The following is a 16,535-nucleotide window of genomic DNA, read 5'->3' as shown; positions in this document are numbered from 1 at the left end:
CAGATAAATTTGGGAGTATACCTCAAGATGTTTTTAAAAAATGTCTTTTCAAGGTAGGTTTACTTAAATCTGCTTATCTTGATACTTTGAGCACCTTGTATATTGTCATACACTTTGAAGTTTTATAAAAACTTTCATCCGGCCATTTCTGAAATTAACCATATTCTATATAAATTCCTCTTAAAAACACTTCCAATAAGTCTCTCTCTCTCTCTCTCTGTAAAAAGAACGGGTTTATTGTAAATAAAAAAAAACATAGGTCGGTCATAATTTACTTCCCAATTTATTTCAGATTCAATATGTACATCATTTTTCGTCAAATGTTTTATATCTTTAAGTCATGTTCCAAGGTTGACAATATCTATGGAGAACTTCCTTATCCAAGATTAATAATTCTATACTAACACTTACGATTGAAAAACTCATGATCTAATGTGATAAAAAACAATTTGTATACCTATGTACATCAACCAAAAGAACACGGCAAACCATACTCTAATTAATCCTAGAGGTCAAATGTGTAATGAGCAGGAATATGAACTTAATCACAATTATTATCTAAACACTTTTTAAATTAAGAAAAAAAAACAGAAATTGATTACAAATATATACATTATATTGTCATTAAAGAGTAACAAAATAACAATCAAGGTTTGGACCGTTTTAAAATCATAGAATGTCACTGCATTTGTGTATATATGTGTACCTACACCCAACTTTTGTATATTTTTCCATCATTTGTCCCTTGAGATGTAGAAAAAACGTTTTGGGACTTAATACCTGAAAGTCATTGCCACTACATTATGTAATCAGTATTATCATTCATACATTAACAAAATATTTTTCATTAGATTTTTTGATAAATAGCTTTTACATTGAATGCCATAAAAAAGTTATGAGCAAAGAAATCGAAAAAATTTTGTTTAACAAACATTAATAAATGTCATGATCAAAGCATAGAAGAAAAAAAAATATCAACTATGAAAGAGAATACTCAAACAAAAAAAACAGTAACTACAGTAAATGATAGCCAATAGAAATAAAAATTCTACAAAGAAATCAGAAAAGAAATGTAGATAAACTATAAATTTGGAATGCAAAACAAATCCAAAAACAGTGAATAAAAAATAACTGTTCAGATATATAAAAAACCAAGTAAATAAGAAATATTTTGAATAAATAGTTACAAATGTTGCAATAATTTTCTAAATAAAAGATAAATTCGTACAAATTTTTAACAATGTAGGATGCTTTTATAATAGAAATCATTTTCATATAATTGTTACGAAAAATTGATGAGGCATGTAGACATTATTATTAAGTTCAATAAAATCCTGAAATCCTGTCATTGCAAACATTTCTAATAATTAATATATTTAAAATACTACACTATATTGACATATAAACCAATTCAAAAATGTTACAGTATATTGTTGTACATGTTAATTTTCAACTTTTTCATAAAATCATAAGCAAAATGAAACTTTAGAATACTTTGGAAACATTAACAATATGTATTGATCATGAAGTTAATGACATACAAGCAGGAATAGTGTGAGATTTTTGTTAAAAGAACATATTCATTCTATGGGAGGTTTGTATATAGTAGTTCTGAAATGAGCGCATACTCACTGACATGCATACTAACAAGACAAAACTGTGAAATTAATGAAGAGGAAACCAACAATATTTAATTATCAAACTAGCAAATACAAATCAAACCCCCTTAACAACACAGTTTGAAATAATCTCAATTACTAATTAAGTATGAAATTAATCATTTTGTGATTTATCAAAATGACATTTTAATGCAACATATAAAAATGAACATTTAAATTTAATAATGAAGTGAACTTTGAAATGAATGCACTCAGTACATATTCCTTTCATCAGTAATTGCAAATGAATACAGATAAATTAAAACACAATGTCTAAATTTTAATAAATTTCTTGTTCAATATAATCTGGATGAAAAAATAAACTAATACCATTAACAGTATAATATTTCCAAAAATCTTTACAAAAAAAATCCTGTAAATAGTCCAAAACTAATATAATTTTCTGAAAAACAAATAAAAATGAAAAAGTTTCCACTAAACAGAATGTAGTTTTGATAAATATTTCAAATGGGACTACTACTAGTCTGTTGAAATTATTCAACAAAGTTTTGAAAAGTCACATACTTCAAATGTAAAAAATGAAATCATTCTTTAGTATTGAAAAATCAGTTATCTGTTTTGCTAGTTTATTATTTATGATCACTTTTTATTTGATTCTTTAGACTTCAGTATATTAATTGCAATATACCATAAATTACTCAAGTTTTAGAATTAATATTTTTTTGGACACAATATGAAAAAGTTTTTAAACTATCATTTTTCAACTTTAATGTGCCTAATTCAAAAGTATATATCAAATTAACTCTGATAAAAAACCATTAAACAGTTTAAAAATATATTCTACAGTCTGGTATCATCTGAATTTGAATACTGAATCACTACTACTTTACCTTCCAATAACTCACTTTTCATTTGTGTTGCATTCTACATGAATTTGTACTGTAATGTAAATGAACAATTTTATTTTTTGTTTTCTACTATTTTTCCACCCCTCACAAACTTCAATAAAATAAAAAAGCAAAAATAGACAGATTGTAAATATAACTTAAGTTTATCTACATCATTATTTAAAAGTCAGACCACAAATTCTATAGTTATCAATATATAATGGAGGAATTGAATATATACATATATCAAGTTTGTGAATTGTTCAAATATGAAAAATAAGAAATCAAGTTATATATTTTAACTGCTATTATTGTCTTTATTTATCAAGTGATACATGAATATAACATCTTTTACGTAATATATATGCTGTACTCACAATTTTTTAATAGACCAAAGACCAAACCTTGTGACCCAAAGTGAATATTAACTAGTTGTGTAAAAAATTAGAAATACACCTATATTTTGCATTTGGAAGCAAAAACTTCCAACTAGATTAAATTCATATCCCTTATATATATTAAAATATGTATAAGTAAATTTAGTTTATTTGATAAATGTCCTTTGCTTAAATGCCACAGAGCATATGGCAAAGTATAACTTTAGTTTGCAGTTCATCTTTGCAACAAAAATATAATCCAAATAAATGTCTATTAAACATTTCACTGAGATGGATATTTCTGAACATTACCATACATAACGGGAACATTTGGTTGTTGTCCTGGTTGTCCTGACCACTGTCCTTGTTGAGGCATAACACAGTACTGCTGACCACCTGGAGGATATTGTTGGTATTGCTGATAGGATTGGTAGCCTTGCATGTAGCCACCTCCTGTGTAACCTTGTGGGTACCAATAATTTCCATAACCATAAGAATAAGAAGGTGCAGATGACTGTGAAATAGCACCTGGCTGCATTGAGGTTGAATCTGGGCCGAATCCTCCGTTCTCTTTTCCCCAAAAACATTTTACAATATGACCATTAATTCCAGAATTATGAATATGTTCAATGGCATGAGTTGCACTTTCTTTTGTTAAAAATTTGATGAAAGCATAACCTTTATCCTTGAATACTCGAATATCTTGAATTGTTCCAAATGGAGCAAATGTTTTGTGTACCAATTCATCAGTGAGTCCGCTTGCAAAGCCACCGCAATAAACAGTTGTATTTGTTGGCGAAGTCTGATTATAAATTTCTTCAAATTCTGGCTGCTTTTGTCTTTGAGCTGGTTTCTCAGTTCTAGGCGGTGGTGGTTTTCTTGTAGACCAATTAGTACGGATAGATCTCGACCCAAGCCATTGTCCATTCATAGCCTGTATAGCATTCTCAGCTTCAGCTTTTTTAACAAAAGATACAAAAGCATAACCTTTAGATTTTAGAGTTTGTGGATCTCTCACTATTCTGCAGTTAGAAATTTCTCCAAATGGAGCAAAGGCCTCTCTCAATGTTTCAGTCTCTATTTCTGGAGATAAATCACCAACAAATATATGATGATGATTAGAGGTATCTTGTTTGGGCTGATTTCCAGGACTTGTTGCCCAATTTACTTTCATTTCTTTATCTAAAAACAATCGCCTATTCATGGCAGCTAAAGCTGTTGATGCTGACTGGTGGTTGGTAAATTCAACAAAAGCATATGGATCATTTCCAGGCTCTCTAATTATTTTACATCCTTTTACTGGACCTATTTGTGAGAATAGTGTACACAACAGGTCCTCTGACACTGACACGTCCAGATTACCTACATAAAGTGTTTTTGGATGACTCTCGTCCGACATGGTGACGCCGGCACTATAATATGAATAATACAAGTTTCAGAACACTCCACAACTTTTCTTACTGCACATATACAACTCTTTGATGATATTTCAACTACTTAAACAGCCAAATTCTTATTCAAGATCACGATAAGGTAATAATGACACAAAATTTGCCAACTTCTATTTTTCTGGAAATCCAGCTGTCATTATAGAAAACGGTCAAATGTCAAATAGGAAGTGAATGTCATCATAGAACACCAATGAAACGATTATTTCCGGTTTATCAGTTAGAAAATAAAATCCCTAAGTATAAATAAGGGATATAATAAAATTTATGTGAAAATAACCTTTCAAAATACGTGTAGATTTCTTCACATTTATTTATACATAAAGATTAGGCAATCAGGTTATTGAATAAAATTTAAATGTTTGATTTTATCTTCTATTATATACGCGTCACTTCCGACTTACTTATTTAAAGTGCGTTCGACAAGACTCTATTATAGGAAATTTTTTATTTCTCCGATAGTGATGAAAAAATATTTAGGATTATAGCTAATTCGGATCATGAAGTACAAAAGTGAACATTTTTCAATATTTTATGTTAATGAAATTAAATATATAGTATCCTACATAATCATCCGTAAAACATAGACTTAAGGCGAATTCGAATACGTGTAATTTGTGAGCAAAAAAACTTGTCATTTATGTGACAGTTCTACTGAGATTCATTCGAATCCTCCAATCCAGTGAAAAACTAAAATAAACTTTTTTCTACTTCCATTTTAATGAAAATGTGACAGAACGATCAATCTATCTTGGAAATAAGGATACAAAAGTTTCAGGATAGCAATACACAAAGAATATGCATAAAAACGTGTAACAAATTAAATCTCTTACGCAACCAACTCTAGAAAAAAAATTAATTTCAAATCTTTCCTACGTCTGAGAATCATTTCAATCATTCTCGTAAGTCGATTGATACTTGCGATATAATTTCGATATATTTTGGAAAATATTTCAGTAAAATTCACGTTTCCCAGATTAGAATATTTTGACGAATAAGAATGAAAAGATAATTCAATGTTTTTACCGAGAAAAGAAGTGCTCGTTATAAAACAAGCCTAAGAAACTTAAAAAAATAATACATATAGGTAATTTCGAAATTCTATTAATCGATTATACATAGAATATTTGATTGATGAGAATGCAAGAGAGAGAAAGTATGAGATTAAAAACAATTGGAAAAATTAAATACAGCTAATAAAGTAACATCCGAGCAACATGTATATTTTTTTTCTTGCTTTTTGAAATTTGTAACTATTTTATGAGGCTACAAAAAATATAAAACACGAAAAAAATGATTTTAGGACAATTTAAAGATGTACACTTCTTTCATACAGCATCACAAGGAAATATCTATACTTTGGTCGAATTACCAATTCCTAATGGGACAACCAAAATATTAGTAGCATCATTAAAAAGAGAGGTGTACTGTTTTGAGTTCCAGGAATCATCTTCTGGATCACTTATTCCTTCTAGTAAAGAAGTATTATTCACATACATTCCCAGTAAGTGTAAATATTTACTATTGCTGTACTTTTTGGATAATTGTCTAGAAATAATGTATGCCAAAACAATACATTGATAGTTAAAAATTTTCGCTCGCATTTAAATTATTTGCATTTTGTTCTAAAAGTTGTTAAAAATGTTATATTCCTTTAAAAATATTGATTAAGCAATGAAACAACTGACTGTATTGTATTGAAACATTTTAATAGACTTATTGCATAATTATGCAGTATTTGACAAAAAATAACAAAATTCCTTACATATTATAGATGGAGCTGAGATTATTTCTATGGATGCATTTAACAAGTCTACAAATAGCATTGAAATTGTTATTGGAATCACAATAATTAAGGTAAAAGTAATGTGTTGCAAAAATTACTACACTTAATTAAATATTAAAAAAATTGCCTTTTGTATAAAAATTTCATACCCATTAAGGTAAAAGTGCCAGTGGCAGACACTGACCTAGTAAGGATAAAAAATAATTTCAATTAATAAAAATAGAGAATATCTTCTATTTTTAATGCAGGGCTATTAGGTAATTAGTAAACTCATATAATTAGGAGTCCTCAAGATTTTTATTTCTTTGGATATGCATTTTTTATTGAAAACTGCAAATGGTCCTATACTAGACGTAACCAGTGACAGAGAGTCTTTTGAAATGAAATGTTAAAAAATAAAATAGTATATTTCCAATTATTTGAATAAAAAGTAGAAAAAATCATCAGTATCTGACAAATGCAGATTTTATGTAGGTATTTGAGTCAAAATTATACTTTAAAAACTTTCAGTTAAATGCTGGCTAATACGCAATAATATCTTGTAATTTTTTGCATCCAGATCGATTTTCAACTCGGCTGCTAGTTTCCTAGCACAAGATATTGAATAAATATTAGTTATTAGAAATTTACTTTTTGCTATCAACATTTTTTCCACTCAGGATATTTTCCATAAAATGTTTCCCAAAAGGTAGTTGTTTATAAATTGAACTGTTTTATAGCAGTGGCTAAAGGTTTCCCACTTTCCCTGAAAGAATCTTCTCTTCGCTCTGTGTCAACATTTTCATAAGCATGTCGACTTAAAAAAAACTGTTGATTTTTTTGCTCGAATTTATAACATCTCAACCACTGATATGAATAAAAAATATGTGTACCCAAAGTCGACACACCCGTCATTTTAGATAAAAACTACTTTTAATGTAGTAAGTAATGTAAGTTGTTTAACATGGTAAATACATGAAGGGGGATCCTATTTTTAATCTACCTATTAATACTTAGATGGAAACAATGATAGTTTTTTGAATTTTGAGGATCAAACTAAAAAGTATCAGCTATAGGTACACTCTCTGGCTCTGGTGCTCTTACCTTATAGCTACAAACATATTTTTATTTTCCTCTGTGGTTTAATTGAATATACTTGTTTCAATTGTTTAATAAGTACCTTTTTTAGAATAGTAACGATACAGAAAGTCGCCTCGATACCTATTTGAATATTTACTCAGGAGAAGATTCAGATGAACTGAATATAGAAAATATAGCTCAAAGTTGTTTAAGTGTGGAACTTGGTTATATACCTTACAAGCTTTTGCATACATATCTAGTAATTTGGAATGAAGATGAATTAGTTAGCAAAGAGGTATATATGATTGTTATATTAATAAATATCCAGGCTTTAATTTATTATCAAAAATTTAGCTACTGAATACAATTGTTAGTTGCTAATTTACAGAAGTTCATGTTTGGTATCACTAAAAAACTTGCCTACCAGATACAAATACAATGAGCGTAAACCTCAAAATTATTCTTAATAGAGACTTTTAATATAAATTTTATTACCACAGTGGCCAAAAAAAGATGGTCTCCAGGTGGCTCAACTCCCAACTCAAACTTTTAAAATGATGTTAGTGTTAAGCTTTAGTCTAGTAATATTTATACACCAACACTCACAATGACACTTTAGATAACAGATAAACCATTTGACTTTTTGTCTCTGAAGATGATTACTTGGGCTTAGTGGAAATTTCATCAACAATTCCAGAACTATTAACAAAAATTATAGTTCAAAAAAATTAAATCAATATTGGTTTCTTTGTTTTTAGAAATTGTGAAGTGCTACTTGAATAGAATAGGGAAAATCATATCTTGATATGTATTTGCAATCTAAAATATCATTTAAAAAAGATTCTATTACATTAGCATTTATTCTTATTTATTCGCCGATTGGTAGAAGGCAATGGTAGTACCAATATTTAAAAAGGTGATACAAAAAACTGTAATAAATACCAAGGGATAACACTTATTAGTACAGTGATGAAAATGATGGAAAAAATATCGGAGAAAAGGATTAGATTAACAGTAGAAGACATACTTGAAGAATCTCAGAGTGGATTTCGAATGGGAATGGGACAAAAAAGTAATGCAAGAAACGAAAAAATTGTGCTTGTCCCTCTTAGATCTAAAAAAGCCTTTGATAAAGTACTTAGAGAGAAAATATGGAAAAGAGGGGTTAATATAAAGATGATACAAAATATTTATGAAAACAATGAGAATCCAGTCATAAGAGATAACAAAATATCAAAAGGCTTCACTACAAATATAGGATTCAGACAAGGGCGAAGCTTAGGGCATTCACAACTACAAAGAATTTTACATCAGTGAAGGAACATTTGCAGACGATGTCATGCTAATAGCAAAGAATGTAAAAGAGTAACAAGAAAATATTGTGGTATGGAATAAAGCAGTGATTGACATGAGTATGAAAATAAACAATAACAAGGCAAAAGTAAAGGTTATTGGAAAAGAAGAGACCAAGATAAATATGAGGATCAATACAAAAATACTGGAACCAGTTGAACACTACCAATACCTAGGAACAATAAGGAAGAAAATGGGACACAGGATGCAGATATAAATAACAAAATTGCATAAACCAATGAACTAAATCACACAATGAAAACTAAATTCATAAATAAAAAAGAAATATCCAGAGACACCGAACTAATCATATTCAAAACAATATATAGATAAATTCTAACATTTGGATAAGAATCTTGGGTATTGACAGAATGACAGAAAAGTAAAATTCAGGCTACAGCAATGAATTATCTGAGAAGACTAAAAGGAGTGAAAAAAAAGATGAAATAAAAAACATAGATACAAGAAAATACCTGAATATACAACCTACATTAGATTGTATAGAGGAAAGCCAACTAAAATGTCATTTACAACAGATGAATGAAGAAGGGCCTGTTAAAAGAAGATGGAAAGTGAAAATTAGAAATAAGAAAAAAAAGAGGTATCATGAGAAAAAGTTATAACAGAAATATTGAATGAACGAGGATTAAACTGGAAATAAGCGAAGGAGGAAATTTGTGCATACATAACCATCAACACCCTATACCACTAAGTGGTAGAAGGGCTTTCAGTTTATATATATTTGCAATTTACCAAGATTCAATGATAAAACATCATATTTTATAATTTTCAAATAATAATAGGTGGAGTTGCAATCTAATTTATAATAATACACAATATTGGTGAATGTTATTATTTCCCCCTATCAACTGTTTTCCCTATTTTCAAATATTTATTATTACATATAAATCTAAAACTTTGTAAATCCATTTGATAACATTTGCTGTAGGTCCAAGTGTTTTCTTTTTATTATTACTATTCTTTATAGCTTTAAATATCTACATAAATGGTACTATTACCACACTCTAAAACATGTCTAATTTCACCCACAACATGTTTACTTTCACAACTATTGCATTGTAGCAGTATTGTTCAATATTGTATATGTACACAAACTTTTAATAGAAAACATCCCTTATTTCTTTTTACATTCTCAATTAAAAAATTTCTTTGGCTGAAAACATTTATCGAAGTATTTTATAGTAACAAATATATGAGCAACAAAAACTAAAAATATTTTGTTTATTATGTAGATATGAATGATTATTACATATTTTTTAGGTAGTTTTCATAATATCTGGTAATGACAATCAAGTACATGCTTATAAAGAAAGCTCAGATGATCATAATTACAAAGAAATAGAAATTCACGAATATTTTCCAGAATTTACTAAAACACCCAGTCCTGTTATTTGGATAGACATATATTATCACAAAAACTTTTCAGAGTAAGTTAATATGATATAGAATAGTACAGATAATTCCATTCACCCTATATAAATATTGTCAAACCAAATCAAAAATCATAACCTTGTTGCTTATATGTACTTATTATAACTTCCCACCTACAATACATTTCCTTTCATAAGCAGTGACTGATTTAGACTTGCTGCCGCCCTTTCTTCATAAAATGGTGTATAACCTTAATCCTTCGACAGGAGAATCTTCCTGGAGACTGGTGCTCAGATGGGGTGAACAATTAATATTAAATTAGACGACACCAGCTTTTTAACGAACGAATAAAAAAGATGGAAAAGCTAGCGACACCTTAAGAATTAAATTAATAATTAAAACTACAACGCTTTGTCCAAGAACATTATTCAATAAAGAATATAATTGATTTATTAAAAAATTAACATCTTACATATGAATTGAAAAGTAAATTGATTAATTTAATTATAATACACTGAGAAAACGGTTAATTATTCAAGGAAAAAAACCTGGAATCGAGAAAACTATTTTCAAAAAGAGAAAAAATTTATACAAACCAAGAAACTTTTCTTGGTTTCTAAGTCTAGTTAACTGTTTTTTCAGCATATACAGTAAGTTTTTTTTTAAAAAATTTTAGCTGCATAAACCAAGCTTTAGTTTAAATTGGTAATTTTGAGAGTTTATGAGCACAAAAGTCTGTATTGATGGTATTGTTTTGTGTACAACAACCTTGTTTTTTGGTTATCTTTAAAACTTATATCAAAAAAATAGGAAAAAGCAATGTCCTTTTTAGACGATGGAACAATGATAGGCAGGGTCAGGAGCTTTCCACATTTGTATGAGAAAAAGGACCCATACAGGGAATTTCTATTGGTATACCAGTAATTTATAATTATTATCCTTAATTTACTGCATAAACCAGAAAGTTACACCAAGAAAGTTCAGTTTAATGTCAGTTGTAACTTTGGCTGCATAAATATAGCTTTAATTGTATGTACAGTTGGTAATTCCTTTTATATATGCATGTAATGGACGGTGAATGATCTGTTGGATTATCACTTCCAATTTTTGTTTTTCTTCCTTCAGTCTCAAACTTTTCAGTATTAATATCGTTTAAATCATTGATCCTTTTCTTTTAATTATTATTGTTCATACTAAAGCAGTATGGACCAGTCAAATTATTGAAAATTTGTAATAATCTGTAATTTTTTTATTAACTACTGAACGTTTATCATTTAGTTCGTATTCAAAATATTATTAACTGTTAAAAACAACGGTATTTACAGGGTAAACCTTAATTTGGTTGGTCTTTAAAATATCATCAGGGTATCATAGTTCACCTTCATTCATAAATACATACAGCATGTACTTTAAAATTATTTATTCTCATTAAGAAAGAATTAAAAGTATTTATAACTCCCAAATCATTTACTTTTTATTTTAGGTATTATACATTTGGAACCTTCTTTTATAGAAAGCAAAAACTACAATATTTATGTTCAAATTAACTCCTCTTCAATGTGCTTTTATAACATTACCATTTATTTATATTATTGGTGTCTTCAGATTTATATAGGATGGATAGTCTCCAACGAATGCTTGTTGAATATTTTTTTTCAAATAACATTTTATTTCACTGTACCAACTTGTATCTGGGGTATCCGAAATATCGAAATTCAAATTAATAAATTTATAGACAAACTATGATATAGAAACTTTAAACACTAAGTCTGGTAGTCATGTTGATGGGTGAAAATACAAAATTCGTATTATTTGTATAACGGAATACATTTTTAGGAGGGTCACTGCTTTTGGTTGCGAGTGTGGCTATGTCAAAATGTTCAAAGTAGATGTCAAAAACAAAGTACTTGAATATAATTTTTGCACAAGATTTGGAAACTATATTTCTAAAGTGTGTATTGTCCCAGATAAGAATTCGCCCAAAAATTGTGATATAATTAATAAAATTCGTAGAACCGAAGGTGATAAGGAAGAAGAGGTCAAACTTAATTTAATTGTTGTCAATACTATATTGCCACCAGTAATTTTCCAGTAAGTATTGAGGAATTGAAACATTCAAAATAAAAGATTGCTTAATGGAATGATTGTGCCCAAATATTATTGAAATAAATCGCCAATCAATACATTGTGATAGTTTTTAAAATAAGCTGGTTTCCAATGTAATTATTAAGATTTTCAGTGAATCCATTCTGATATACTTTGTAAGCATGTTTAAGATGAGATATACAAATAACTTCCATAATTTGATTCAACCATTCCAGAGTTTCAAACCATGTTTTATAAAAATTTAGACTCAAAACTGTGACATAAAAACATTTCAAAAAATAGAAAAACAACATGAGAAAGGCACTATTGAAAAAATTAAAAAACAGTCTTTTGTATTTCCAACCGATTTCTTGTAACCTACCAATTTATATGATTCAATTTCAATTTGTTTTTAGTGATATATTGAAATATGGGCTCAGTAACTATTCAACACTTCCTAAGATGGAGAGCATAGGTATAATGACATGTTGTGAAGTTAATGACATTGACTTTGATGGAGAAAAAGAAATCATAATGGGTACAAATACCCAAGTAAGTTTCCTAACTTTTCTCGACATTTTAGAGCTTTTAATCAAGTTTTATTATTTTCAACTTCAAGTACATGGTTATAGCCTGCATCTCACTACTATATTCTTTCAATAGTTCCACAAGGGTTATATAAGTGGCAATTTCAATGAATACTTAAAAATCATCTGTAAGAATAGAATGTTTTGAATCAATACTCACTTTCCTGACCAGTTATACAAATCTCTCGATATGCATTCCTAGCTACCGGTTCATTTTTTTGTAATTTGATTTACCATATCAACTTAGTTGTCATGTCTTTTTGACATGAAGTATGAGAAGTATTTGTCAAAAATATTGTTTCCTAGATAGCATCTTTTCTGGACATTCCTCGACTATATAGTTGGTTAATAACTACTGGAAACCCTAATAAATGAACCTACCTGATGATTATAGAAAAAATATTTTGACTTATGCACAATACCCGTTCATTATTGTCTCAGTATTATTCGATTTAGTAACTGGTTTTATTTAGGGATTAATTTTTTGTGTAATATTGTTTATCTATACTTTTCAATTATTGATTGATTCTGAAAATTAAATATTGTAATGCGGACCCGTACAAGTTGTTTACTATTCAGTTTGTAGTGGGGCGTCTCTTATCTCTTTCGTTAACGATTTTCGCTATTTGATGACCGGCATTATATATAAATATTGTTAATTCTTGATCTAAATTCCACCTGATACTCAGGACATATATTTAAATGTTCACACTATAATACCCATAGAAATAGACGTGAATATTTGCAATTAATAATTAATTACATATTCAGATATACAAATATTCAAATATACACTAGTATTTCAGTAATCCTTTAAACAATAAGTGTTTGACTGTTATTTCTATTATAAATGGAATTCCTTAAAAGAACAAGACAAAATTTTTGTTTGAACTCGAAAAAGTTACACTGCACAATTACTATCACTTCAAAGCCTATAAAAAATTATTTTTGCTTATTTCTGTAAATTAGTAAGGAAATTGTAATTATCATTTAAACAAGAGCGAGTATTTGATTGTCATCTTAACAGTGAGAGGTGTTATATTAACATTTTTGCTGCACAATTTAATGATGCAAATAAATTCATATGGAATATTAATAAAACAATATTTTTTATAAAAAATACTTTTAAAAAATTCCTTTAATAATGGTTTATAGCAGGTATTTTTGTTGTTTAAGGAAATTATACTCTATAAAAAGGATTCAAACAATACTTGGTGGTTGGAAGAATTGAAACTAGTTACAGCTCCCGTTTTAGGTATAAAATATGTTGATATGACAGGCGATGGTGTTAGAGATTTAGCCATATTATCAATGAACGGTGTTCAGGTTCTACAGGTTTGTAGCAACGTATAAATATTCCAAAATAATGTTTCATATACATTTATTTCAAAATGAATTTTCTTCAATAGTCATTATTTTTACTTTTATTTGGAGTTAACATACAATACAAAGAATAAAAAATTATCATCGAGTATTTCTTCACACATCATGTGCCGGGAACAGTTTATCAACACAGTCAACTCCTCCTTTAGTCTCATTATAGGCTATGATTATTTCGGTTTATCATATAATATTCATTAGTAACATTCATTTCAAAACGAACAACCCATCGGCGGATCGCATTTACCCATAGAGCAGAAGGGATCCTATCATATACGAATGAAAACGATCCGAAATATTTTTTTAAATATTTTCATCATTAGGTTATCTCGGTTATAGCTTCCGAAAAGCCCTTTAGACAAGTCAAACAGGCGATAGAGTACTTCTCTTAAAATAGTTTTTTAGTATTAGATACGTATTTTTTCAATCTAAAAATCTTGGGGATAATAAATATGAAGTACACAATGTTAAATTACTGCCCGCCACTATCACCATAGCCATCAAACGTCAACTGATGTAGCCAACAAAAATTCTACTTCAAAACGGACAAAGTGACAAAGCTACTCAAACGGTCACCCTATTGCAACAAGGCCAGAGTCAACAAGAAGTGGCCAGTGTGCTGAACATAAGTCAGTTTTTGCTGTTTCTAGAGTTTATCGTTGTTAACAAGAGACTGATCATTTTCATCGATGATTGTATCTTTTACCTTCCCCTTTTCTATGTATTCTCAGAATGCTCTTTGATTTTTTGTACTACATTTCTTATTATGAAAACATTCTTGTAATTTGTCATCTACTTACTATTACTACTAATTAACATTTTTTAGCATGATCATAATTTTCTTCAGAAAGTGTTGAATGAGAAAATAGAAATACTTACGTTGCCTGACATCTCTGGATTAAAGGTAGATTGAAGCACTGAAAGATATACAACACCTGTTTTTAACCAATGAAAAAAATTCAAAACTATTTTTATATGTATATAAAGAATAAAATGTGATTAAATATTTTTATGGAATAAAGTGGTATATGCATTATTTTTCTTCTATTAATGTTAAATTATGTGAATTGATTAGGTAAGGCAAGTAAAATTGGTACAATCGCTGATTTATAAAGCATTAAAGTTTAATTAGACATCATTTGAACTAAGAAACCGTCAATGGTCTCAGATAAGTATAGTTTATAGAAGAACCAAGGTTTGCCGATGCAGCATATAACTACACAACTAACACAAATTCATTGATTATACTGCATTTTGTTTATCTAATTTACTTTATGTATTGTTTATTTTTCATATAATATATGGAAATAAACAGGTTATTATTAATAAAAATCTTTACATCTATTTCGGGTGAAATATCGTTCCAGAACTTTTGTGTAGGATTTCGATTGCCGTGAGATTTTAGCCGTTAATCCCACAAGACAGGTTTTCTAAAAATTGTGGCGATCGAAATTTTACTATTCATAATTATTTACCAATCATCTCAAGCATAGACAACAAGCGACCAAGAATTAAAAATTCATTGGGTAAATTCGTCGGTGCCGTTTTAAGCTTGTTGCAAGCTCCGACAAGCTTTGTTTGTCCATAACCATTGACGAGCTACTTAAATTATCGGCGCTTATCTGGGCCGGTTGCCGGTTAGCAGACAATTGCTTTCTTTATGTGTGCGGCCAGAGCATCTAGCGATACTGATTTTAGGAAATCAATTTTTGAGGAAACGTTTCCAAATATTTATAAATTGATTTTGTATTTGAAATCATACTTTGGAATCTGCATGTTCAACCATGAACGCCATAAAAATCAAAAATCGGTTGCGTTTAACATTTAATTTCGTGTTTACACATTGCAATAAGCAGATATACAGTGCTAAATTTCAACTAAACGAAGTGAATGGGATGGTAAATTTTTAATATATGAATACTTAGATCATTTTTTCTTGCTACATAAAATAAACAAATGTACCTTACGTTAATTGAGCTCTGCGATTGGTAGACTGCCTTCGATTTTTTAAATGTGGAATAGACCACGAATCCCAAAAGTTTTGCTACCCCTATTTGGCCTATTAGGAATGTAATTCATATTTCACATCTACCGCACAAGTTTTATAATTTCTTACATGGAAAAAGTTATAAATAGAAAATAATTACATATAATGAAGTATTTGTAACATAAGCCAGATAATTCAATTTTTATTAGCATATTTACTAAATTGTTGAGAGGATATGTAATAAAACCAACACTTGTAACATATATTTTTTATTAGTGAATCCAGGCACAGATAAATTCTTTTTGTGAGACTATTATGCAATACACTCTACTAACTACATATTAGAACTTATTTCTACATATTTACATTATATAAGCTGGACATGATCATTGTATATAAAAAAATAATCAAATTCAATAACATTAAAAAAAATGGAATCACTTAGTTAATCATTAGGATGCTATATTAAATATGAAAACTGACGAATTTCAACCCTCTACTAATTGTATTAGTCTATTGGGAGATGACATTGTTGAAAACAATCATTTTACTAGTATCTATCCATTTACAAAATT

At 28.7% G+C, this 16,535-nt stretch overlaps 2 protein-coding genes across 3 annotated transcripts; one reads left to right on the top strand and one right to left on the bottom strand.

Moving 5' to 3' along the window:
- Positions 1-256: 256 nt before the first annotated feature.
- LOC130443895 (nucleolysin TIAR) lies at positions 257-4,497 on the bottom strand. Its single transcript, XM_056778780.1, has one exon. The coding sequence runs from the start codon at positions 4,280-4,282 to the stop codon at positions 3,167-3,169; it is 1,116 nt and encodes a 371-aa protein (XP_056634758.1). The 5' UTR covers positions 4,283-4,497; the 3' UTR covers positions 257-3,166.
- A 795-nt stretch (positions 4,498-5,292) lies between these two features.
- Positions 5,293-15,009, top strand: LOC130443894 (KICSTOR complex protein kaptin-like). 2 transcript variants are annotated; one of them, XM_056778779.1, is made up of 9 exons: positions 5,293-5,418; positions 5,635-5,835; positions 6,106-6,188; positions 7,286-7,471; positions 9,811-9,977; positions 11,758-12,012; positions 12,423-12,558; positions 13,770-13,928; positions 14,800-15,009. In XM_056778779.1, the coding sequence occupies exons 3-9, from the start codon at positions 6,126-6,128 to the stop codon at positions 14,884-14,886; spliced, it is 1,053 nt and encodes a 350-aa protein (XP_056634757.1). In that variant the 5' UTR covers positions 5,293-5,418; positions 5,635-5,835; positions 6,106-6,125; the 3' UTR covers positions 14,887-15,009. The 2 variants fall into 2 exon arrangements, with proteins under 2 accessions (XP_056634757.1, XP_056634756.1); XM_056778778.1 differs by lacking the exon at positions 5,293-5,418 and having other exon boundaries at positions 5,450-5,835.
- The last annotated feature ends 1,526 nt before the right edge of the window (positions 15,010-16,535 follow it).

The sequence above is a fragment of the Diorhabda sublineata genome, chromosome 5 (genome assembly GCF_026230105.1).
Source record: "Diorhabda sublineata isolate icDioSubl1.1 chromosome 5, icDioSubl1.1, whole genome shotgun sequence".
NCBI lineage: Eukaryota > Metazoa > Arthropoda > Insecta > Coleoptera > Chrysomelidae > Diorhabda > Diorhabda sublineata.
The sequence above is the reverse complement of the archived record's forward strand: the minus strand, read 5'-3'. Positions and strand labels throughout refer to the sequence as shown.